Source organism: Filicampus tigris, chromosome 14, assembly GCF_054856515.1.
Source record: "Filicampus tigris isolate MCC_2025a chromosome 14, RoL_Ftig_1.0, whole genome shotgun sequence".
Classification (NCBI taxonomy): domain Eukaryota; kingdom Metazoa; phylum Chordata; class Actinopteri; order Syngnathiformes; family Syngnathidae; genus Filicampus; species Filicampus tigris.
Window position 1 is genome coordinate 13,632,222 of NC_141230.1, and position 23,248 is coordinate 13,655,469.

The following is a 23,248-nucleotide window of genomic DNA, read 5'->3' on the forward strand; positions in this document are numbered from 1 at the left end:
AAACTCATGTTAACCTCAAAGTTCAGATGTTCTAGTAGGCTTTTCCTGTCATTTTTTTTTCTTTCTAGTAGAAGGCCAAAGGTTTTGTGCTAAGACTAACTGCCATTTGAAACTGATCATAATTTCCTCCACCTTGACTAAGGCCCCAGTTCCAGCTGAAAAATAGCCCCCCCGCCCCCCAAAAAAAGCATCCTGCTGTCACGCTTCACTATTGGTATATCGTTATTTTGATAAGCAGTGTTGTTTTTTTGCCACACATGCTTTTTGCAAGTAGACAAAATGCCAACCTTGTTTCAAAACACACTTCAAATCTCAAACCCATGTTCATGTGGGAAATTGTTACGTGATGAATGAAAAACCGCCTCCATGAGTTAAAATTATTTTGTCTGTATGGGTTCTCACTCCCGCCAATTCATAACATCCATTGGTTATTATTAGAAAGTGAGAGGTGGACCAGTATCCCTAAACAGACTGCTTGACCACAACAATGTTAAGTTAAAATTGTTATTTTATTCATTAAGAAATCATGTTATGAAAATAATGACACCTTACCGTATATCGGACAAAATGCATTTCCATGTTATACAACACACGTGACAGTCACCTGAGCAGAACGGTCCTCTGCTACTGCATTTGCTTCCTATTCATTTGTCCTGTAAAAAGATACTGTGTGCGTATCCTTTCCTCGCAATCTTGAGTCCATCTCAGATTGTTTGCGAGGGACAATTTTCACATATTTAGCAGATTCATTCAGTCTTTGTGTTTAATCTCCCCATGTCCATTTGTCGTTTACATTAGACCTGTACATCCTTGCAGCATGCTCAAGGCCTGTTTCTGAGGCAAAGAAGCACAAAAGTCACGGGAATCCCGACAAAGAGGGGGGAGGCACATGCAACGCGTCTGACACTCAATCTTTTGGCACTGGAAACAAAGGCTGGGAACATTATGCAGAAAACTGCCTATTGCGCAATAACGCACACATTTATCACAGTTGGTGGTATGGACAAAAAAATACTCTTCTTACAAAAAGTCCAGTATGAACCCAAAAAGCACTATAACATTTATAGCTGAAATTAATTTGACGTTCTCTTAACTTTGCATTTCACATGTCCACCTTTTAAGTGTTTTTGCACAACCTCTCTAACAAGGAGCTCATCTGCAAAATTCGCAAGAGTTTTAGCCATAAAAGGATCAATACATTTCCTGGTTCAATTAGAAGTGGTATTTAAACTTTATTTGAAGAAGATGCCAAACAAGTGATTAACTTCAAACAGGATGTGTCGTCAGCCGGTTGCAACACAAGAAACTGGAGAAGTCACAGAAAGGCATAAAATGTACACCCTTGGAAATGTTCAGCACCTTGATAGAGAACAAGTCGTGTAAAAATTACTGGAACATTGGTCAGTGGGACAGTTCAGATAAGGTCGATTTAAGTTCACCTGTTAAAATATTTAGCACATTTTAGGTTCATCCTAAATCCTTTTTTTCCAAAAAAGCCAACATCAATTTTTGTGTGTAGTGTATATATGGAGTGCTTTGTTTGTAATGGCTGGCTGAGGCTCAAATATGGTCACATTTGATAAGACCGTGGGTGCAATTGGGAAACAGTTATTTTCAGGGGGTCCTCAGTTTGCCACGGTCCCAACATAAAATGTTTTCAGCCAAATGGAGGCCCACAAAGTTACCACCGCACTTGCTATTTTTCATTGGTTATACACTATATTTGCCAGAACGCTGGGTGAGTGGTTAGCACATCTGCCGCACAGATTTGAAATGCAGTTTTGGAATCTCGGTTCCAGCTTCATCCCATAATCCACAATTAGGTTAGAAGATTTACATATTTGTTTTTGGTCTGGATGTGATTGACTGACAATCAGTCTGGGGTATACCCATCTCAGTCAGCTCCAACTTAGCCGTAACACAAATGAAAAGCAGTTTTGTATTAAAAAAATAAATAAAATAAAAAATAAATTATCGGTACTGTAATTATGACTTCACTACTGCGTTTGTGAAGGTTACAGAAATACTGGTACCAGTACTTCAAAATCAAAGTGATTTTTAAATTAAAGCGGAAGTCAACCCCAAAAATTCTTGACAAAATGTTCTATGCAGCCCCACTACTCTAAAACACGCCATTTTGATTGATATTGTTTTTGTGGCATATGAGTTAAGCAGTAAAATCCACCTGTTTTTGTCCATCTCTGGGTGGCGGCCATTTTGTCACTTTCTGTTGTCGACTGAAAATGACATCACACACCCTCAGGACCCCAGATAACGACCAATCGTGGCTCAGCTTCAGAAAACAGGTGAGCCGTGATTGGTCGTTACCTGAACCCTAAGCAACAGTGATGTAATTTTCAATAGACAAAAGTGACAAAATGGACGCTCCCAGAAGTGGCTAAAAACGGGTGGAATTTGCTGCTTAACTCATATTTTCACAAACGCAAGAGTAATCAGAATGCCATGTTTGCACTAGTGAATGTATTGCAAATAATTTTGGGGCATTGACTTCCTCTTAAAAGGTCCAATATCGAGTGCACTTAAATCCTTTTGCCCATTGGCGGTCTGAAGGGAACGACGTGGTATACAGCACTATTACCCATCTACTGTAATTATGACTTACTGCTGCATTAGCGTAGGCTAATGTTATACTAATAGGCATTGGGTTAAACATACAAATTCAAGTTGTCGCGGCCTTTGGAACAGTAATCCGTGGTAAAAACCGAAGACCCCCCTGTACTTTCTCTATATGACAGCTGCCAAACTGGACTGAATTAAATTCAAGCAGAGCTGGGGTGGAAAAGACACTTAAGGTGTGGTCACCGCGTAATTCCAAAGCCACATTCTTTACATCAGTCATATTGCATTGAGTTTACATAAAAAAGAAAACGCACAAAAACTATGTGACAAGTTTTGAGTGGAACCACAACATCTGTCATGGGGATGAGCAGAACAACCCATGATCTGATTTCTAAGGTGTGCAATTGTTTGTCCTGAAGCAAGACAGGCAAAAATGGGAGTGCACGGCTTGGCTGCAACCTGCAGGGGCGCTGTTGATACAGTCTCAACTAGTTTGTGTCCTGAAGAAGAGAAAGGAGAAGTTGAGCTACTTGGACACAGACCTGCACTTTGGAACAACTCTTCCCAGCTGAATTATTCTGCTCAAAACTGGCAACCATATAGGGCACGTTCCAAGACAGATTTTCCAATCCCAATTAAAAAAACAAAATGCCATTCCTACTTTCAAAGTACTGTAGAACCTACAGTGTATATAAAGTCTACATACCGCTGTTCAAATGCCATGTTTTTGTGATATTAAAAAATGAAACCAAAATAAATATTTTCTAAAACTTTTGTTCACCATAAATATGACCTATACCTTATACAACTAAAAAAAAAAAAAAAAAAAAAATACAGCTCAGCTGTTCTAGCAGGCTTTTCCTGACATTTCTGTAGTCACACTTGACAGCCATGGTCCACAGAGAGCTCCCTCACCATCAGCTGGGTCTTATTGTTTGTCAAGTGAAGGGTACAAAACAATTTTCAAGGCATTCAATATAGCTTAGAACACATCGTCATCAAGTCAAGGCTACCAAGAGGGTGACTCAAATATTGAATGAGCTGCAGAAATTTCGGACAAATACTGTCCCTTTAGTGTGACAACAATCTCCTGTTTTAGATGTATTTTTTTTTCCAATTGCGTTTTAAAGGTTATAAGTCACATTCATTGTGGAATTGCTTTTTTCCCCTCTCTTCCAAAACCTGGCATTTGACAGGGGCTGTGCGGACTTTTGATATCCACTGCACCTGGTGGTCGCTACAACCCTCCTACAACTCCGTCACCACTGTTCTCTGTTCATTAATGCAACGGCGATGGTTGGGACATAATCAAAGCAGAGTCCCTGTCGTGAATGGCAGCGCGACCGGTGTCGCCCCTGGTCCGCAGCAGACAAAACGCCGTGGCACATGAATGGCGAGGAATCGCCGCGGCGTCCCACTGCCGAGTCCTCACATGTTGTACGCCACGTAAATGGGGTCTAGTTGGTCGGCCAGGAAGCCGTCTCGCAGGTGCATGCGTTGCTTCTCCCCCCTGGAGTTGATGGGGATGACGCCGGGGTCGACCACCACCACCACGCCCACGATGAGGTAGTGCTCCTCCAGCACCACGTTGGTGACCAGGGCCACCAGGTCCAGGGCCTCTTGCTCGGAGCCCTCCAGCTCCACCACCACCACGAGCAGGTTGGTCCAAGTGAACACGGCGCTTCACACACAACAGGAAGCAAGTTTAGTACGTTTTATATACTGTATATATTTGGGATGTCACCAAAAAAAACAAAACGATCTGAATCGGAATAATCCGTTTTCATTCAACGATGTGGGTGCATCGAGCTGTTCCACTTCAAAATATACCGAAATATGTATCAAATCATGTTCCATTGGAGAGTTATAGTATACTGTATATTTGAAGGAAATGCCATATTTGCAGTACTGACAAGTTCATTCATATTTAAAATGACAACAAAAACAGTCATTGTATCGTAACTTCTCGTACTGAGCCATATCGAATTGAATAGTTAATACAGTACGGAAACTTGGACAGATTATTTTAGCCTCACCATTCAGCTATGCTCTTATGGGAACGGATGACAGAGGTCTCGATGTCAATCGGGTGGTACCTCATCCCCCTCAGCTCGAGGGTCTCGTCCACAGAACCCACCACGTAGAGGGCGTCGTGGCGCTCTGAAACAATTGTGCGTACACACACAAACAGATTACTACAGAGTTCCATTCCTATGGCAGCGACATAACCCAGCTTTGTCACTTATCTATACTGGCTAGTGCAGTAATAAGCTAATACGTAGTTCAATTCCATGGGAAAGAAAAACACTTTTTAGGCCACAAATAGAAAAATGGCAAGTAGAAAATGGATGAATGGACTGATGATATACTGTAACTAATAAATAAAATAACTAATTTGTGTCCAATATGCTTTAAATTATTGGAAGGACAATCAGGTCAAGCTGCTACAGTGGCCTCTTTTATTTTGAGATTATGCTTTTAAATACCCGCAAGGAAAAAAAAAAAAAGTGTGATATTTATAATGGTTTCATGTAAATCATTTTGGTCTAGTTTAGTTTTAGACCACATTTTCTGGACTATAAGCCACACCTTTATGTAAGCCACACCTAACTAGGTTGAAAAATTTGATATTTACTGCATTTACAGAACAATTTTGAACTTTAAATGTACATGTATGTACCCGAACAGATTCTTTCCTAACAGTGCCTTTCAACACGGCAGCAACTTTGCTGATTAAAACGGAACAGAGCCAAGAAAAAATAAACAGTACATATCTTCATTTCACTGCCCGCTGCCACTCCAGTTTGTCAGTTAACGTCCACCTTTTCTTGCTCTACTTCCGCGTGCCACCTAATGCTTAACTTAGTGCATTGCGCCCTCGCCTGTTGAACTCCCCCACCTGCAGTCACATCCTGTTAATGGCAATTGTATTGTATTGTAATTCCGGTTCGAGCACCCCTAGTGGAAGAAAAATCCACAGAATAGCCGCACCGGTCTATAAACCGCATGGTTCAAAACCTAGGAAAAAAGTAGTGGCTTATAGTCCGGAAAATACGGTACTTTAATATCTATACATTTGAACAGAGTCATATCAAGTATTGAAATTCAGCAAAAATATTCTCACCTCCGCTGGCATCGGTCAGTTCGGTGCGCCGCAGGAAGCCCAGGTAGCCCGTCCTTGCCCACACCGTGTGCGTGTCCCCGAAGCTGAGCTTTGTGTTAAAGTGGTCCGCGTGCAGCGCTTCCTCTCCGTAGACGGTGTAGTAGCCTGTCGCATTGTGAGGACTGCTCACCCACACCTAGTCCAAACATACGACCAAAAACAGCACACGGTTGTTACCATCGGGTTTTTGTCAGGAGTGTGGATCGCAACCGAGGAGAAAACAGGTGGCACTAGACAGACATACACGTGGGGTGGTATCCCACCAGCAAAGTCATTCACCTCAATCAAATTGACAACAAGAGTTTGCAACCTCAATTATGTGGTATGCTAACAGTTAGCCTAGCCTTTTCCATTAGCCTAGCTTTTTCTATTTCTTCCTTGTGTACTACTCTTCTACTACTTCTACTGCACTACACTTTATCTAATCAGTCTGGATACCTTGCACAATGCTGCCTCTCACTGGTCAATTTTGGTACTACAACAGACACCCGCTTTGGTGGAGAAGACGACAGACAATCGTTTGTGAAAATACGGTAAGGTTCTTGTCAATGTTATACATGTGTGTACCCAGCCGTAGTGAGGTTGCAGCTCACCTCTCCGAGATGAGAATCTCCCAAGGGCCCTTTCGTCTCCGTGTTGGCAATAATCACCTTGACTCCAGGAAGTATCTGCAATCACAGAAGGATGACTGAGTCTTCTGCAACGTGTTATTACTGGTTCAGTGTTTTTTGTGACGCTGTACCTTGCCGGACTCCATCAGGGGCAAACTGTGTGGGGAACCCCTTTCAACCAGGCGAACCCTGAATGAGATCCCAAAACAGAAATGACACATTTGTATTTGCATGACACATTCATAAAAGCACATAATTGTGCATTTTACATAATCTGGAAAAGCTCTGAATCAATATGTATTCCATTACATGATAAAAGAAAAAAAACCATCTCAATATTTGTGTTTGAAATATGTAAAGTAAGGACCAACGTAAAATATAGATGTGTTTCAGTTTTGGGGGAGAAATTGTGCAATGGACTTGATGATGCATTGAAGCTGTGTTGTTCTTTGTTGAGGTTTAAGAAAAAAATAAAATGTAAAATAATTGATGTGTATAGGGCCGTTGATAAAATGTGAAATTAGAGATTAAAATGTGAGTGTATAGTATTTATTTATTTTGTTCTATTGAAATTCTAGGTGATTCGTGGGATAGTATAAGATAGGCAATAATGAGCCTGGTGCTTCAGCCTATTCCTTTTTTGGTTGTCAACTGATATTTGAAATGATTTGTGTATTTTTCTTTTCTGTATTATGCGTACAACCGAAATAAACCATTCATTCATTCATTCATTCAAATGTAATACATTATACTCAGAGATGCTGATTATTAAATGTATTAATCTGTGAGGATTGCTACAGACACACTTTGCTAGTCGAACTTGGTTTGCTCTTACCAACCAATCAGAGGACAGAAAAATACAGACATTGTGATACAGCTGGATGCCCTGTGTACCCAATTTGAAAAGTTAGTGGTTAAGCCACGACAGGCTCTATGACAATATAATTGGAGTTAAATGGGCCAGCACTGATTCTGAAGGCACTAGGGAGATTAGATTGACATGGCAGCACATAGAGACTGAAATCTGAGTGGACCAAAAAAAAACAAAAAAATAAAAATCACATACGAACTGGGAGCAGAGCAACTAAGAGAAACACTATCAAATTGAAAGAATCGACTGCTGGGAATAAATTAATACTAATTTGTGGAACAATATGTCATTATTACAATTTAAGTTGTAAATGTAGGTCAATGTTTAAAGCCCACCGCCTCTCACCTGTCGTGTCGCAGAGCCCTCATGTCCACGTAAACCGTTGTGGGGTCCGGTCCCGCTGTGCCCTGAAGAACAACAAAGAAGCACAAGTGAGCTACAGGTACATTCCAGCTGACGTCCCACTGCTTTGCCATTAACACTTTAAAGTGCACCCATTGAAATTGTTAGACATGACATTTTTAACCGCAGGAAAGTATGGTAGGGACTTTTTCAATTATTTTACTTATCACAAGATTCATAATGGATTTGTACAACATGGTTTTCTGTCATTATTTTAAATTCGAAAAAATATCTATTTTCATTTCCTGTCACCGCTAGATAGGATTTGCTGATCGCATGGTTCTATTATCTTATAAAATGTAATTTTATTCATAGTGAGTATTATACTTTTAAAATACATATTTTCATTAAGTGTCTTGTAGACTGGCGGGAAGAAGTCATATGGTTCCACCGTTTTATAAAATATCAAGTTATGCTATTCAAAAATATTGTTGTCATTGTCAAATAGTCATGTGGTTTTACTGACTGGCCAAAATATCAAGTTACTTTGTTATAAACTTCTAAGTATTCAGGTTATTATTTTAACAATAATGAGATGAGTAACCTAACGTTTTAAAATGATTTTTATTTTGTGTCTTAGTGAATTGGCAGGGTGAAATCATATGCCTACTGCCTACGACTCTTATGTTATATTTTCAAATAATTATGACAACAACAATTATTCTCCTTAACCGTCTTTGCTGATTGGCCGGGGGAAATCATTCGGTTCTACTGGCTAATAGTGAGGTGTTAGGGGGTCCATTTTGACTCCAAGTAACAGAGCTCCCTTGCACTCAATCAAGGGTTACATGAGCGCTATTAAAAACACGAAATGAGCAACCGACAAGAACATGAAAAAGGGACATTTCTGACAGCGCAATTGCTTCAACTAAATGCAGCAACAGGAGTCGCCTACACGAACACTCACACCCAAATTCCATTACGTCGATATTGAATTGAGTTTGCTTCGGATTTATCATCATCATTCTTACACCTCGGCCAAGTGTTAATGCAAAGCACCAGCTAGCTGGAGGGTGAGTGACGGCCAACTGCAGGGTCAAAGCCAACGCACGCACACACAAGGAGAGCTTCGCACAAAGCTGAGCATTCATTCAGCATAGCATCACCTATCCAAAAATGAGGATATGTCCTCAAACAAGGTCAACGGCGTCGTTGTGCAGAAATCAAACATTTGCTTTCACTATCAACCAAAAAGTCCAAACTGCGGTTGTTATCAAAGTCAAATAGAGAATGTTTTTGTTTGGAAATTGTCATTAGGTTAAAATTCCTTTATAGACTTGTGTATTATAACACATGTGGTCAGTTCATTGAAGACTGACTTATCTCGTATGACTACTGGTACACTGGCGCCCTCTAGTGATACGCAAAAGAATCCCTGCACAAGTGCTTTTCAGTTGTATTTCACTTTTTCATACAATATACAGGTATTTCATCTCTGAAGAATTGTTTCTTTTTAAACTTTTATTTAGTTATGAGTTTGTATTCATATAAAATTTAGGTGCACTAAATTTTAATTAAATGATGACTTAAATCTGGCTTTATTTTCTAGATTGAGGCACAGTGTTAATGCTCAAACACTGCTTATTATATTGGTTTACAGGGGTCCCGATAAGCCCTTCTGAAAAGCAGTTTCTGAATGTGTTTTATGAATATGAGAGGAGGCGCGGGAGCCGGGCAGAGGGTTTTAGGAACTGTAATCGTACACTTCCCTGCGCTCTCCTTGCAAGTAAAAAGACCATATTGTTGTCGAGTGTCTTTTCTCCTCATTGTGTGCATTGTTGACTAATGTCTCACTTGGTGTGAACCTGACATATAACATTGGAGTTGCTGAATGAACCATTCAAATAATGAACTTTCCTACAGTATTTTCATTTAAGATGCACCTGTAGTGGTTAACTTGTTTAGGTTTTACAATAGCAGCTTTTTACCCTGGAGGGTTTTTTTTTCCCCCCCAAAACTGAAAAATGGGGGGGTTCTACAGAGTTCCAATAAGCAAACATTTACAAACATGACAATTGCCTCGGTGTTCATGTGTGATGACCACACACTTTACATGAGAAAAGGTCCGAAACAGGCATGCGCCGCCGATTCCTTGCTCTAATGTAAAGCAGCGCAGGCGGCATGAAGGCATCCGAGAGGCAGCCGATGCAGAGAGAATAGCAGAACTGGCCGCAAACAGGTTTGTGGCAAGATGGAGCTGAAATCTTGCCACGATAAACAAAAACCATGAAGGCAGAAACGAACACACAGACACACACACGCACGCATGGAAAAAACAGCAACAGCCCCCAAAAAGAGCAAGCAGCCACTCTTGTCTGACAGTACCTGCTCGACCAGTTTCCCTAACCTGTTGGGCTGACGGGACACATAAATAAAAGACAGTTTTATGTGTTTATGTATACATGTGGACGCACACTCCAGAACAACACATGCATACAAAACTAACACAAAGAAGGAATACAGAGAGGAAAAGACAACAACAAAAACTTACACCCGTAATAATCACATTTAAATATTGGCACAGGATAGACAGTCACATAATTATGTACACCTGCACAAACTGATAATGATAATACCGACAGGTTGGATTGACAGTATGGATGGTGCTTGAGAATTTCTGAGGGGAAAATGTCCAGCTATCACTAATACGAGATGTCTAAAAGTTAGCCTTAGCAAAAATGATGTTTATTTTTGACAGACATCAAAATGCTTTTCAAACTATAAATGCAAAAACATCCTTAAAAAAAAAAAATGAATGATCAGAAATGTCAACAGTTTTTGAATTTTTTTTTACTAGGACTTTTTATGTACTACTCTCAATAGTGTCAATCACAAGTGCGCAAATGATCTTTATCGTACATCTGTTCAATCGCATCTCAGACTGTGCAAGAGTACCTAATGTTGTAGCTAGGGAATGAATACATCAAAACATTGTATACCGCGGATGACAGTTTATCCGTAGAACATTTCGCCCCCCATGCATTCGGCTAAGAAACAGGTCATGTCCAGCCTGACGGATGCTTACCTGCAAACAGATGGCCACGTTGACCCTACAGCCGAAGGTGGTGCTGACGGCACGCGGCGAAAGCCCCAGGTCCTTGAAGATCTTGGAGAAGGACTGCGTGAGCGCTATGCGAGGCCTCTCCTCCGCCACCACCATGCACGTGCGCACACACGATAGGTTGACGTTCCGTAGCTGTAATTGGGAGCCGAGTTATCCATTATTTCCGTACTTACAGAGGAAGTCACGTCAGAAAACGTCTTTACAACATGTTCGATGCAGCCTTACTACTGTAAACATTTTGCCACTTGCTGTCGACTGAAAGTGACATCGCAGTGCCTAGTTGAGCACACATTTTATTTTACTTGACGTGGAATACATGTTACTATATTCATTATTATTTGAGCCAAGTTTTTCTTTTCCTATATGTATGTGCGCTGTTACTCTTCCCAAGAGTCACACTCACCCGAAGTGCTTCTGTTTGTGAGCCCAGGCCTTTGGTGCACATTTCCATGACTGAGTAGGAGCAAAAGGTGACACGCACTTTGTACTGGCTGACGGCAGCCAGCCAAACACACACGTTGCTTTCCAGCTCCAGAGGGGGAACCAGGATGGACTGGTGGCCAGAGTACACACTGTAACCCACAGGCATACATGCAATAGTAAGCCCGATAAAAAGCTGGCGGTTGGCAGAAATGCGTTTCACAAAGTCAAGGGATTCACTGTATTGTCATGGTGAATAAAAAAAAAAAAAACAACCGCAAAAAAATTACAAACTGTTCATTTCTTTTTTGCTAGGCAGTAAACGTACAACCCCATTGTAAATATATAACATGGTGTTTTATATTAAAATTGGTTGGCTACCTTTTAACTCATTAAGTCACATTTGGCGTATAAAATATATGAATATTAGACAACAGTTAGTAAAGTTGCGATACGATGTATGACAATGGCTCACCTGCACAGGCACCAGAGCGCGAAGCCCAAGCCGCAGTATGGGTCTAGACAGATGGCTATCTGGCGAGACGGGTAGAGCTCACACTGAAGCTTGATGGAGCGACACAAGGCACCGGTGGCCGCGTGGGACATCTATGATTGGGAAAATGATGCAGGGCGTCTTAAAAGATTCATCCAACCTCCCATAAAGGCAATTTGTAAAAATAAAAATAAAAATAAAATAAAATAAACTACAACCCTTAGTATTTGCAGTAACACACCTTGACTCCTGCCAGGATGCCTGTGGTGGAAACACTGAAGTCAAGGTAGGCTAACATCTCCGGTGTTGGGGGCTTGTAAATCTGAGGGCTCTTCTTCCTGGGGAGGTCATCTTAATCAACAGATTCAAAAAAAAAAAAAAAAATCATATTAAATAAATCAATCACATTTGTCGTACGAGAGCATGAAATTAGGGTATCCGTGTAGTACATCATAGCTAACCTGTGTCCAGCACCATCGGCCAACTCTTGACGTCCACAGCAGAGGCAGCCTCTTTGGATTTCAGCAGCTTCATTATTGCTTGTGTGGTCAGGATGCACACTGATTTACTGACCTGTAGCACGCGGACAAAACACTGTTAGCATTACAACTTCAAGTACATATTGGAGGGATGCTAGTATGCTTGTTGACTGCTGTCGGGTTGCCCTTGAACAAGGCATCGTCTCCACCGCTTTTCTGTAGCCTATAATAAATAGTTTGCCCAAGCCTGGTCGACAGGCTGTGTGTTATTACCTCAACAATCATCTTGACGGTGGGAAGGGTGGTGGCCAGGTTCTGTGGGTGTGGAGGTCTGACCGTCACCGGGACACAGCCAGCATACAAGCAGCCATAGAAGGTGGCAATCAGGTCGATTCCTGCGCAGAAACAAAACCACTTACTGCTGTTTTACCATTCACGAGCTGCTGGCGTGACAAATTGTCACAGAGAGAGCCTCAGGGCTCTGTTGCGAGTACCTGGCATGTAGACGAGTGCAACGTGGTCCCCGGTGTTGAGCCGTCCCATCAGAGCTGCAGCCACGCGCTCGGCCCGCTTGTGGAGCTGGAGACAGGACGCCGCGCTGGCCACCGTGCCCTAAAGAACCACACGGCAAATGTAAGCTACGCTTCCATGTAGCGACTGGGACATCCAAAGTCAATGACGTTTTGTTGACTTAAAAGTTATTCCAATTTAAAAATGTCCACCATTGTAGCCATCATTTACTTTACTGTGGCCACCGCTGAGTTAATATAATGTAAACAATATTTTTTTCAAACCGTCAAATCAAGCTACTGAACCTTTGAAGGTTCATTAGCTTTACATCAAGACCAATGGAGGTGCGGCTGTAGTGATTGACATGCAGACCGCGTGCTGATTGCAGTGCCTTAAAAGCCAGCCAATCATGGTTCGGTACAAGAAGATGTCACTTTAACAGAAATGCAGAGACACAACACTGTCGAGGAATCGATACACTCATTATACATGTGTTTTTGATTCAATAAAAAGACTTGCTTTTCAGTTCAGATCTGAGATATAAGTGGATGTGTTGAGGTACCTTGGCGTTGAGAACAAGGAACAGCTGATGGTCCGGAGTGGCCTGTGCTCGCCACTGTAGCACATCTTGAATGTAGAGGAACTAGCAGTGCCAGGATCCATCGACACAGAGAAAACAGTGACTTAACACATGAAACATGTAGAATAGGGTACAAGAAGTTGTTTTTTTAAAAACATTTTTTTTACCCTTTCTTTTCATGCATGAATGATGACAACTTCTCTGTAGTGTTATTACTCTTATGCTATTGAACAAATATTTTTATATTTTAACATACTAATGTTGGAACGTAACATTTAACCTCAATGCAGTGGACATCTATTCAAAACGACTGATTTACAGCCAAAAAGTTACTTGGGATGAAAAAAAACAGTCATATTAAATCGGAATTGGATCTAATATATAGCTAGTGATGCATAATGTCACATTTAGCGGACATGAACAATCCTGCTAGCTCGGTGGACCTAGTTGTTAGCAAGCCTGCCCCACAGTGGGATGATTCTGATATCTTGGCGAACAAAGAACAAGTTATTCTTTCTCGGTTAGATTTCAGTTTTTGTAGTGTACAGATGAAGTGATGAAGAGTCATTCCATGAAAACCAGAAACTCCCCCACGCCCCCTGGTGAGTACCTGCTCATTGTCTTCCAACTGGGTCACATCTCTCCCACAGGCCTGCGCGATTCTCTTCCCTGCCACCAGGTTGCCTACGATCATAGAAGCGGGGCCGACCTCTGCACAGCACAAGCGCACGCCCGTCCATCACTCAGTGACAACAGTTGCAATAAGACAAACTATCTTCCTCCGGCAGGCACGTTACGACTCTATACCCGGCTGCTTTTGCCTCGGCTTGGGTAGGTTGGTGACGCACGTGTGAGGGCACATTAGGACATTGCAGGGATGCAAAGCGCCCTCCAGGAAGCGCTGTTTGGTCTCTGATATGTGGATGCCACCGAGGGGAGCCTTGGGAAGCGTGTTGGCAGGCACCAGGGCCAAGCAGTACACACCCACTTGGTGGATGCTGTCTATGGCCTGGAAGAAACACAGGAGAACCATCTTTGCATTTATTTTCATATACGGCCATCACCACTTGCACTACGTAATGATATCCAATGCAAGTGCTTTACCAAGATAATGTTGACTAGACTGTAAGAGAGGTTGTAACACAACATCGTCGATTAACGTGTTTGTAGTTTGCAGTGGTGTACTATTTACGCATCATACTGAGCGCTGCAAAACTACAACCACAATAATAAACATTGGTATACTAATACTTCTCTTAACTGTTCAATTAAAACAGAGCATTATGTTTGTATTATGAAATATAAAGGGACATTTTTGGAAAGGACTCAAATGGCGCAAATGGTTTGCCTTTTGATATAAATAAAATCAACTCACCTGATTCGCTGTGCTTAAAGAGGGAGGTCAACCCCAAAAAATGTGTTCCAATAATATGTTCTATGCGCCTTTACTAGTCTAAACACGGCATTCTGCTTGATATTACGTTTGGAAAATATGAGTTAAGCAGCAAAGTCCACCCTTTTTTAGACATCTCAGGGGGCGGCCATTTTGTCACTTCTGTCGACTGAAAGTGACATCACAGTTGCTCAGAGCTCAGGTAATGACCAATCTGCCCCCAGAGATGGCTGAAAACGGGTGGATTTTGCTGCTTAACTCATACTCCACAAACGCAATATTAATCAGAATGCCGTGTTTTGACTACTGGAGGCGTGTACAACATATTCTTGTCAAGAAAATGTTGGGGCTGACTTTCTGATTTACGGTAAAGTACCGCAACATAAAGAATAAATAAAAAATTTGTATAAAAAATATTTGTAAAGAATAAAATAAGCAGAGTGTGCACCTGAAGGACGCGGCTCATCCACTGGAAGCTGTCTTCTTCAGAGGCATCCGGTCTCTGCTCTGCCACCACGACAATCCTCTCATCATGCAACACCGACACAGAGAACACAGCTATCCTGCAATGCGCCAGGCAAAACAATCCTCAAAAAAAAAAATCTCATGAAAACTTACCTGCCACAGTAAGAGTGACACCTGCACATCTAACGAGATCTAGTCGGGCTGCTTTGATTCACTATTCTGCCTTTTTTTTTGGGTCCATAAGAGAGGAGAAGCATTCTTCAGAGAAAACCGTGATGCATCCTAAATTGAAAACAATCTGCTGTGCAACTTGCAATTTGTTCGACTGACCAAGGCTTCATATCATTTCATGAGAGTAAGTGACCAAGTATATTGGATCTCCTTAGATTGTGCAGGTGTACTTAAAGTTGTGGCTGGTGGGACTGACTGACAAGTTGTGTCGCGTCTTCTAACCTCCCCCTGTAAACAAACTTCATCGGCTCCACCGCAAGAGCCGTGGCAACCACGTCGTCAGCATTGTGCCTCCGCCCACTGACCACCATCAATCCATCCATCTTCCCTACGACGAACACGAGGCTGTCCTGGTGGCAGAACACAAAGCACACATTTGGAAACAAATGCAATTTTGGCGCCATTTACCGTAGTCTCGAAACTACAGCGAAAGCATAAACTGTTAAAAAAAACTGATAATGGATATCAAAATCTGATTTTGGGATTTCGTGTAAATCTAGCCATAGCTGAGGTACTGAAACTCATTGACCTGTCTACAAAGACGTTCCCACACGAAATGATCAAAAGCCCAGAATGGCCATGATGAGTATATGTTCAATTTTTGACCACAACTCTATATTTTAGACTTTAGACTGCTATATTACATATATTGTACATTTGAGACACACTGAGGTCTGGCCCCGAATCAGTGCAACAGATGTCAGGGATTCTGATTGCCGGCTTCATTGACTTGGAAATAGCCAAACAGCTCATTAATTCTCCTGAGCTATTTGCATATTCCACCTCAGAAATTTTCAGGAGCATACCAAAGCGATGAGCGTGCTGTCGGCGCTGCCCAACTCAATTTGAGGTGTTATCTAGGTCAGCTGAACCATTAAAAATGGCTTTTTTGTAATCAGGATGTCAATGTAAGACTTTTAGTGCTCATTTCAGGTCTTTTTGGAATTGCTATTCAATCACTTATTGGTTCGCGATTGTAATGAGAAGCATCCGAGAGTCACATTCAATTATTGAGAATTGATATTACTGAGAGACACAGAAACAAAATGAACACCAAAGAAAAAAAACACACCCAATTGTGACTTTAGTTGGATTAACATCATAACAGAGCAGAGATATACAGTACGAAAGGTATGGATATGAAAACATGAAGGTTTAAAACATCTGGATTAATCGTGTTTTAGGGAGAACTTACTGGTCCCACAAAACCCAGCAGGGAGGTCCTGGTGAAGGTTCTGTCACTGACTGGAATTCCAGTCGACGTAACTGGGGTGGTCTGTGACAAAATGTGACAATTAGCAGTGGGAGAGACAGGAAACTCAGATCAGATCACAATATTTCAACAATGATAATGAAAGTATCCAGATACAGCCATGTATATGGTTTTAAGCAAATATACAGATTGGGAGAAAACAATCGTTGATATATTCTGGATATCAACAGTATACAAACGTCTACAATTTTCTGTCATCACAATGTGAAACTGTGAAAATTGTTTCCAGTAAAATTTCTGGTTAAAAAAACGCCTTCCTTTCTCTGAAAACAGGACTGAGGTACTGTATGACATCAGTATTGAGTAGAGTGTCACCTTTGAAGGTTGCATTTAAGGAGCTCGTATTGAATTTGGCACAACATGAGAATCCATCAGACTAAATCAATTGTCATTGTTATTGGCTGACTTTGCTGTAATAAACCAAACGACAACCTTGGGTGATAAACTCAAAGGTTTTGTGCGGATGATTGACAAAAAAAATGATACTTCCCTTCCAACTATGACTTTTGGTGTCAAATATCAATGGACTGCTTTAATGACATCATTATTAAACATGCCGTTTTAATTCCCTACAGACTTCTCATAGGAACTCTAACGCTGCAATGAGTACTGTAAAACCGCTTCTAAATATGAACACTATTAAACGATGACAATACAAAAAAATGTGTTTATGGTGCTAAAGCTGTCCAAAATCGTAGTTTGTGATGTATTTTAATGAAATACGCTGCGGTCTAGTACTTTTTTATTGCTCCTGATGGTGTGCTATTGTTCACAGTATTTTAGGGTGATGTAGAAAACAATTTTCTGGCATAATTAGACCCACTAACCTCAAATATGTTCTTGGTCATGCCCTGAAGGCCGTAATAAGCTGCACCCGTGCACCTTGAGCTCACACAAATTTCTCCCACCTCGTCTGTCTGACAGAGGTATGGCGTCCCCTCCGCTCGCACTACACATACCACAGCTGCAAAAAGACATTAAAAAAAAAAAAAAAAAAAATCAGGACATTTTTTATGGACTGGCACGTATACAGAGATGGTATAACGTGAATGTGTACGGCACCTCCAGGCATGACTTGTCCGACGTCCTGCACGGTGAGGACAGAGAGCTTCTCTTCGGTGTCCACGCGGATTACGCTGTGGCTCAGTCCACCCATAGACAACACCGCCTTGCCCGGGGAAGGGACGCCCATCTCTGGAGGTCTAAAGTACAAAGTCGCATTCACTCAATTATCAAATGATTAAACCTACACTTAATTATGTGGACGGGCAGTGAAAAGCACTATAAATAGGTGTTTTTATTAGGCAGATCTGTGGACTGCCATGCCAGTCTTATTATGCTATTAAGAAAAATCTATATTTCAGGAAAACCTGGCTTCTTGTTTTTACATCTGCTACCAACCACTGAAGGGCATACCTGTAAAACCACACAGGCCCAAGGTAATCTCTTGAGAGTGGGTCTGCGACCGACAAGAATAACAAAACCAAAAAGCTGCAGGAACGTCATCTGACCTGCGGATGGCGACAGTCATGGCTTCTGAAGAGCTGGCACATGGGCAGATCACCTCAGGTCGCAGCCCACGTGCCTGGAACACGTTGAGAAAAGCATCGCAGGAAGATATTGACCCTGCGGCATGGCATCATTCGCAACACACACCAAGCAGAGAGAGACACATAAACAAATTGAGTTAGCATGTACAGCAACAACATGATGACAAATATTGTGTGCTGTTCAATTTTTTTGCACGCAGACTCACATGGGTTGGCTCCGTCGGCTACAATCAGCATGCGTAGCGAGCTCAAGCTAATGTCTCGTTGGTCTCTTTGAGCCAGCAAAGACCAGTGCATGTCCCTCGATTTCACAACGGCCACCCGCGCTGGGCAGCGGACACAAAAACACGTTGGACAAGTCTCACAATAATCATACCTGACAGATCAACATTCATGTTCATTTTTAGCTGTTTAAAATGTTGCACTGTGCATTCAAAGCCGAAGTCAACCCAAACCTTTTTAATTGTTACTATGAACCGCTCCAGAAATATAGTTAACATCTATAGTTCTAAATTTAAAATGTGTTTACTTATTAATATGTTAACTTCTTCCTACTCCTATTCAAATAATCGGATTAGAGCAGGGGCGTGTGGAAAACATTTTTAAAAATCAGTAATAAGTAATAAGTTCAAAATCGGTAGCTGACCATTTAGACAGATCCGCTTTCTGGTTGTCATAACAATAAAACTAACTTCATGTAAAAATGTCTTACACACTCACACAGGCCGACCCTCACCTTTGTATGCGTGAACCTTCTGTATCCACGAGAGGGGGTTGACTTTCATTAAGGAGTAAGGAATGCTGATCACATGCATCCGATTCATGATGCTCTGCAATGAGAAGGTTAAGTTAGGAAATAATCAAGCATGGAGTGATATTAAAGTTTGCAGTCGCTGACGGAAGCCCGTTTGAAAGGCCTATAGGCGGGTACTACCCCCCCCCGAAAAAAAGCTGAATGGCTGACGACGGAAGGGTACCCATGCTGCAGAAGGATGACGAATAACGGTCTATTACTCTGCTTGTATTTTTTTCTTGTTTTCATATACCGGTATGTTTGTATTAAAATAGATTTCCTCGTGATCACATCACAATGATTTTTTTTTTTAATGCAATTATTACAGTTGTTCAGTATTTTCTCTTCATTTTATATCTGAAAATTGAACATGCGTTCAAATCTTTTTTACAATGTGCTTAAAAAGTATGTTTTAATAAATTGGCAATCACTGAATATCGCTCCATTCCTTATCATACAAGCAGGCTATTAATAATATCAGAGGTTTTAAAGCGCTCACAGTGAGAACCCCATGCCATAAACCCGCTTCTCTCTTGAAATCCAGCACGTTGGTTATGGTCTCAGCTGTGAATCACAAAAGGACATTCTATTAGTTTTACATCAACAAAGAAACCTTTTGTAATAAATAGTAAAAACTGCAGAGGTACTTGACCCGAAAAGAGTTTTTAGAGCAGAAGTGGAACAAGTACAGCATACGAGAGATGGTGCCTTATATTCTAACTTTGGCAAAAGACCTCATCTGGGCCTGATGCAAACAAATCATTGCAATTGATCTAAAGCGATTGCCAAACCAAAAAGGACATATGGGGTGATGTCGCCACTCACCTTCAGTGTAGCCGCAGGCTTGTGTGAGAGCGTGACAGTGAGCGAGCATAGCTGAATGGCTCACTGTGATCCCCATGGTGCTTCCCTCTTTGCTGGTTTTATACTGCACGAGAAAAACACAAAAAACAACATAGCAATTTGTAACAAATCCAATTCATTGTGAATGGCTGGTGATCAGACCATGGTGTAGAATGCCTGTCGCCCAAAGTCTACCGGGATGGGCTCCAGCTCACCCGTGATCCTAATGAGCACAACTGTGTGGAAAATGGTTTGGACTTGTATATTACAAGTTGCATAAACTAGGTGTGAGTGTGGATGTTTGTTTGTCTCTGTGTGCCCTGCGATTGCCTGGCAACCAATTCAGGGTGTCCCCCGCCTACTGCCCGAAGACAGCTGGGGTCGGCTCCAGCACGCCCGCGACCCTTGTGAGGAGAAGCGGTATCGATAACGGATGGATGGAAGTTGCCTAAACACATTTGGAATGTGCATGACCTTGACAGTTGGAAATAAAATTCGGAAATTCAACCCAAAATCTCTCACTTCTATGTAGGCTATGTCATTGCTTGCTTCACGTATCGGAGGATGCCAGTCTTTGGGAGGCTTCACAACATGTTTTCCATCAGTCACAAACCACAGCAACCGGGGCCAGCCTAAAGGGGAAGACACATGAAATTGGTTGAGATCCCGAATTGTAGCGCAGTCAAATTGAAAGAAAACATGAGCAGGCTGTACCTTTGAACGTGGCTACCTCCCCAGTTTGTGCTTTGGGTAAACCTTTCTGACAGGCGTCAGTGGTAAGGGCCAATGTCACCCCGCAGCTGCCAAGCAGAAAGCCAATTTGTTGACTTCCAGCATCCTGTAGGACCCCCCCCAAAAAAAAAAAAAAAATATTACAAAGGTTGCCGCACACATCTGCTTTACAGCAATGGGAGTATTATAATAAGGAAACACTGAAACAGCAAAGTGGCTAATCGACAACCCTGCAAAAACTAAAATCTAACCTAGATTAAGTAGCTCAAAGGCAAAATACGATTATTCTTTCTTATTATTTCTTATTACCCAACTGTTTTTGTCATAAAGCATATCACTCGCTTCAAGCATTTGTTGCCTTCAAAAAACTTTAAAAGGTATTTTAACTAACTGGCTATACGTACGTTTCTCTCATAATACCAGAATTATATAGGCATACAGATACCATTAATCCTATAGAAAAGAGCGTGCCTTCATTAGGCTAGCTATTTTAACTTCTTTTAAGTCTTACCAAATCAAATTTTCATGTACTCTTGTCAGATTGTTTTGCTTCAATGAAGTCATGTATATCTGATTTCATGTCTTTGTCCAGTGCATAAGCCAAGACTTGATCCTATATGAAAACCATATATGACCACTTGCTGAGAAAACTACTTTTTTTGAGAGGAGATGGCCGTTAATAAATTAGTCTCAAGGACAGTGGGCGTCTGATGTAATAATTGAACTGGTATAACAACCCTATCACTTGACTCCAATCTCATTTGTTAGTGAACAGCTTCCGCAAACAGCATGCTGATAAGGGGCAATCAAGTACATGCATTAATATTCAGCGAGTACAACTCATGATGGTGAATTTGTTTGCGATGGATGCGCTTGCCGACTCCCAATGCATAATAATGCTCTTCAAATAGAACACGAAACAGATGAGGCTGCTGTGACACATAACAACGATATGGCTGCTCAAAACAAGATGTTTTCAACAAATGAATGAGCATGGATATTAGAATAGACACCCGAATAACAATAACTAGAGCTGTCAGAGAGGGAAGCATTTGTTACCTACATACTCCTATTACTACCATAATACAGGATCTTAATAGTTGAAAGGAAATGATTAGGAATGGGTATTTGACATCATTTCCTTCCTTGACTGAAATGGGGATCAATCAATGCTCTGAATGTTCTCAACTCCTGTTTCCCCGCCTGCATTGTATTGCGAACAACAATGCTGATCTGAGAAGTTATCATGGCGGAGGTCTGCAAGGATACGGCACACTTGACTCTTGATTGTTACATGTGCGATCGGGGTCCCTCGTGCTCTGCAAGTGTCATGTAGAGCAGAAGAAAATGAATCGAGAAGTCTTTTGGCCTATACCTTTCTGGTCAGTGGCACTTCAATGGGTACAGGCACCAGCTCTGCCAGCAGACAGCCATAGAACGCCACCATGAACATTACGGGGTCGCTGTTGGGGAATACGAGTGCAACCTGTGGATGAATCAGATCCGCAGTGTCAAATTTGAAGGGGGAAAAAAAAGATTATTACAAAAATGGCTGCCACAACACACGTTTCAAGACTCACTCTATCTCCAGGCACAAGCAAGGGTTCATTCCTGGTGCTTAGCTTGTTGAGAAGTGTATAGGCCAGTTTTTGACTGCGGGTCCATAGTTTACCTGCAATGGTAAACCATATTACGACACAATTATTTCATCATTTACTCCAAGATTTGTTCCAAAGTTATGATTTGAATGTCAAAAAGACTCCTAATGTACAACAAAAAAAACAATTCAACCCAGTTTTGGAAATATCTTACTTTGCTGGGTTCTGTGTAAAAGGCAAAGTTGGAAAAAATGTCTCCACTGCGACTCTTAGGCACGAGTCCTGCGGGACTTTTCTAACAGGCTTGTGTTTTACTGTTACTCTGGGCCTCTGAGTCTTCTTCATACCTACCATAGGTGAGAGTGTAGACAGGCTTTCCGGCGTTATCAAGTGCTGTCAGACAAGGGCTCTTGGGCTGGGTGGTCCCCCATCGCTGCAAGGCTGCTGTCAGTGACGGGGGCCAGTTTGTGACCACTCCGAGGGGATCTCCCTCAAGGGGACACATCAGTTGGCCTTCTGGCTTTGGCTGGTTTGGGTTGGGTTGCTGAACTAAATACACAGACGAAAATGGCATGAAACAGCAAGTCTTTGCTTTGACAACAATATAGAAAAATGGCACAGGTTGGTTCTAAAATACAGTGGTTAGCATGTCTACATGTTCAGAGGCTCTGGGTTTTAATGAATCTTGGAATCACAGATAACAAAAAGATTTTGGCTGTGTCTAAACACCTGAAAAATACAGGTAAACGTGGAGAAGGAGTGAAGACACGAACCGCTTTCTTTCCATCCCAAATTTCCTCTGAAGGGAAGGGGGGTGAGTTCCCTCACTTAACTGGGAACCTGGGCGCAACACTTGACAACAATGGTTCCGTTCTTTGTTTCCTATCCACACTTATCAAAATGAATTTGAAAAAAATATGTTTTCATTTACATGTACAAAATATGCTCTAAATAACAAAACAATTGTGACCACATATTTTTTAGTGTCACAATAGGATATTCTTTATCCGGTGGGGTGGTGTTAGGGTTTTCGTGGAGGAGGACCCAAACGCAGGAGGCAAAAATCATGTGCAATATAAAGTATTCTATCTTGACTTTGAACAGTGACGAGAGGGCTTAGACAAGACAGGACAGAACAGAACAGACGAACCGACAAGGGCCGTGAGAAAGCTGGCAACTAAATACAAACAAGTTAAC

The 23,248-nt window shown here is 41.6% G+C and overlaps 1 protein-coding gene across 2 annotated transcripts in view; it reads right to left on the bottom strand.

The window, feature by feature from the left end:
- Nucleotides 1-490: 490 nt before the first annotated feature.
- Nucleotides 491-23,248, bottom strand: part of dip2a (DIP2 acetate--CoA ligase A) — a 79,535-nt gene continuing 56,777 nt past the window's right edge. The window contains exons 8-39 of one of the 2 annotated variants that reach the window (XM_086051268.1): nt 22,403-22,600; nt 22,034-22,125; nt 21,829-21,939; nt 20,436-20,559; nt 20,244-20,353; nt 19,704-19,806; nt 19,378-19,442; nt 18,822-18,915; nt 18,292-18,411; nt 18,047-18,161; nt 17,598-17,737; nt 17,363-17,499; nt 16,458-16,538; nt 15,485-15,612; nt 15,015-15,129; nt 13,981-14,182; nt 13,784-13,884; nt 13,156-13,236; nt 12,578-12,695; nt 12,357-12,478; nt 12,066-12,177; nt 11,846-11,955; nt 11,587-11,717; nt 11,095-11,263; nt 10,653-10,823; nt 9,953-9,982; nt 7,571-7,632; nt 6,486-6,543; nt 6,337-6,411; nt 5,705-5,879; nt 4,617-4,740; nt 491-4,261 (exon numbers count right to left, since the gene is read on the bottom strand). In XM_086051268.1, coding sequence (XP_085907394.1) covers nt 4,009-4,261; nt 4,617-4,740; nt 5,705-5,879; nt 6,337-6,411; nt 6,486-6,543; nt 7,571-7,632; nt 9,953-9,982; nt 10,653-10,823; nt 11,095-11,263; nt 11,587-11,717; nt 11,846-11,955; nt 12,066-12,177; nt 12,357-12,478; nt 12,578-12,695; nt 13,156-13,236; nt 13,784-13,884; nt 13,981-14,182; nt 15,015-15,129; nt 15,485-15,612; nt 16,458-16,538; nt 17,363-17,499; nt 17,598-17,737; nt 18,047-18,161; nt 18,292-18,411; nt 18,822-18,915; nt 19,378-19,442; nt 19,704-19,806; nt 20,244-20,353; nt 20,436-20,559; nt 21,829-21,939; nt 22,034-22,125; nt 22,403-22,600 — 3,827 coding nt within the window. In that variant the 3' untranslated portion in view covers nt 491-4,008. The remainder of the gene's footprint in view (nt 4,262-4,616; nt 4,741-5,704; nt 5,880-6,336; nt 6,412-6,485; nt 6,544-7,570; nt 7,633-9,952; nt 9,983-10,652; nt 10,824-11,094; nt 11,264-11,586; nt 11,718-11,845; nt 11,956-12,065; nt 12,178-12,356; nt 12,479-12,577; nt 12,696-13,155; nt 13,237-13,783; nt 13,885-13,980; nt 14,183-15,014; nt 15,130-15,484; nt 15,613-16,457; nt 16,539-17,362; nt 17,500-17,597; nt 17,738-18,046; nt 18,162-18,291; nt 18,412-18,821; nt 18,916-19,377; nt 19,443-19,703; nt 19,807-20,243; nt 20,354-20,435; nt 20,560-21,828; nt 21,940-22,033; nt 22,126-22,402; nt 22,601-23,248) is intronic. The other variant, XM_086051269.1, reaches the window with a different exon arrangement.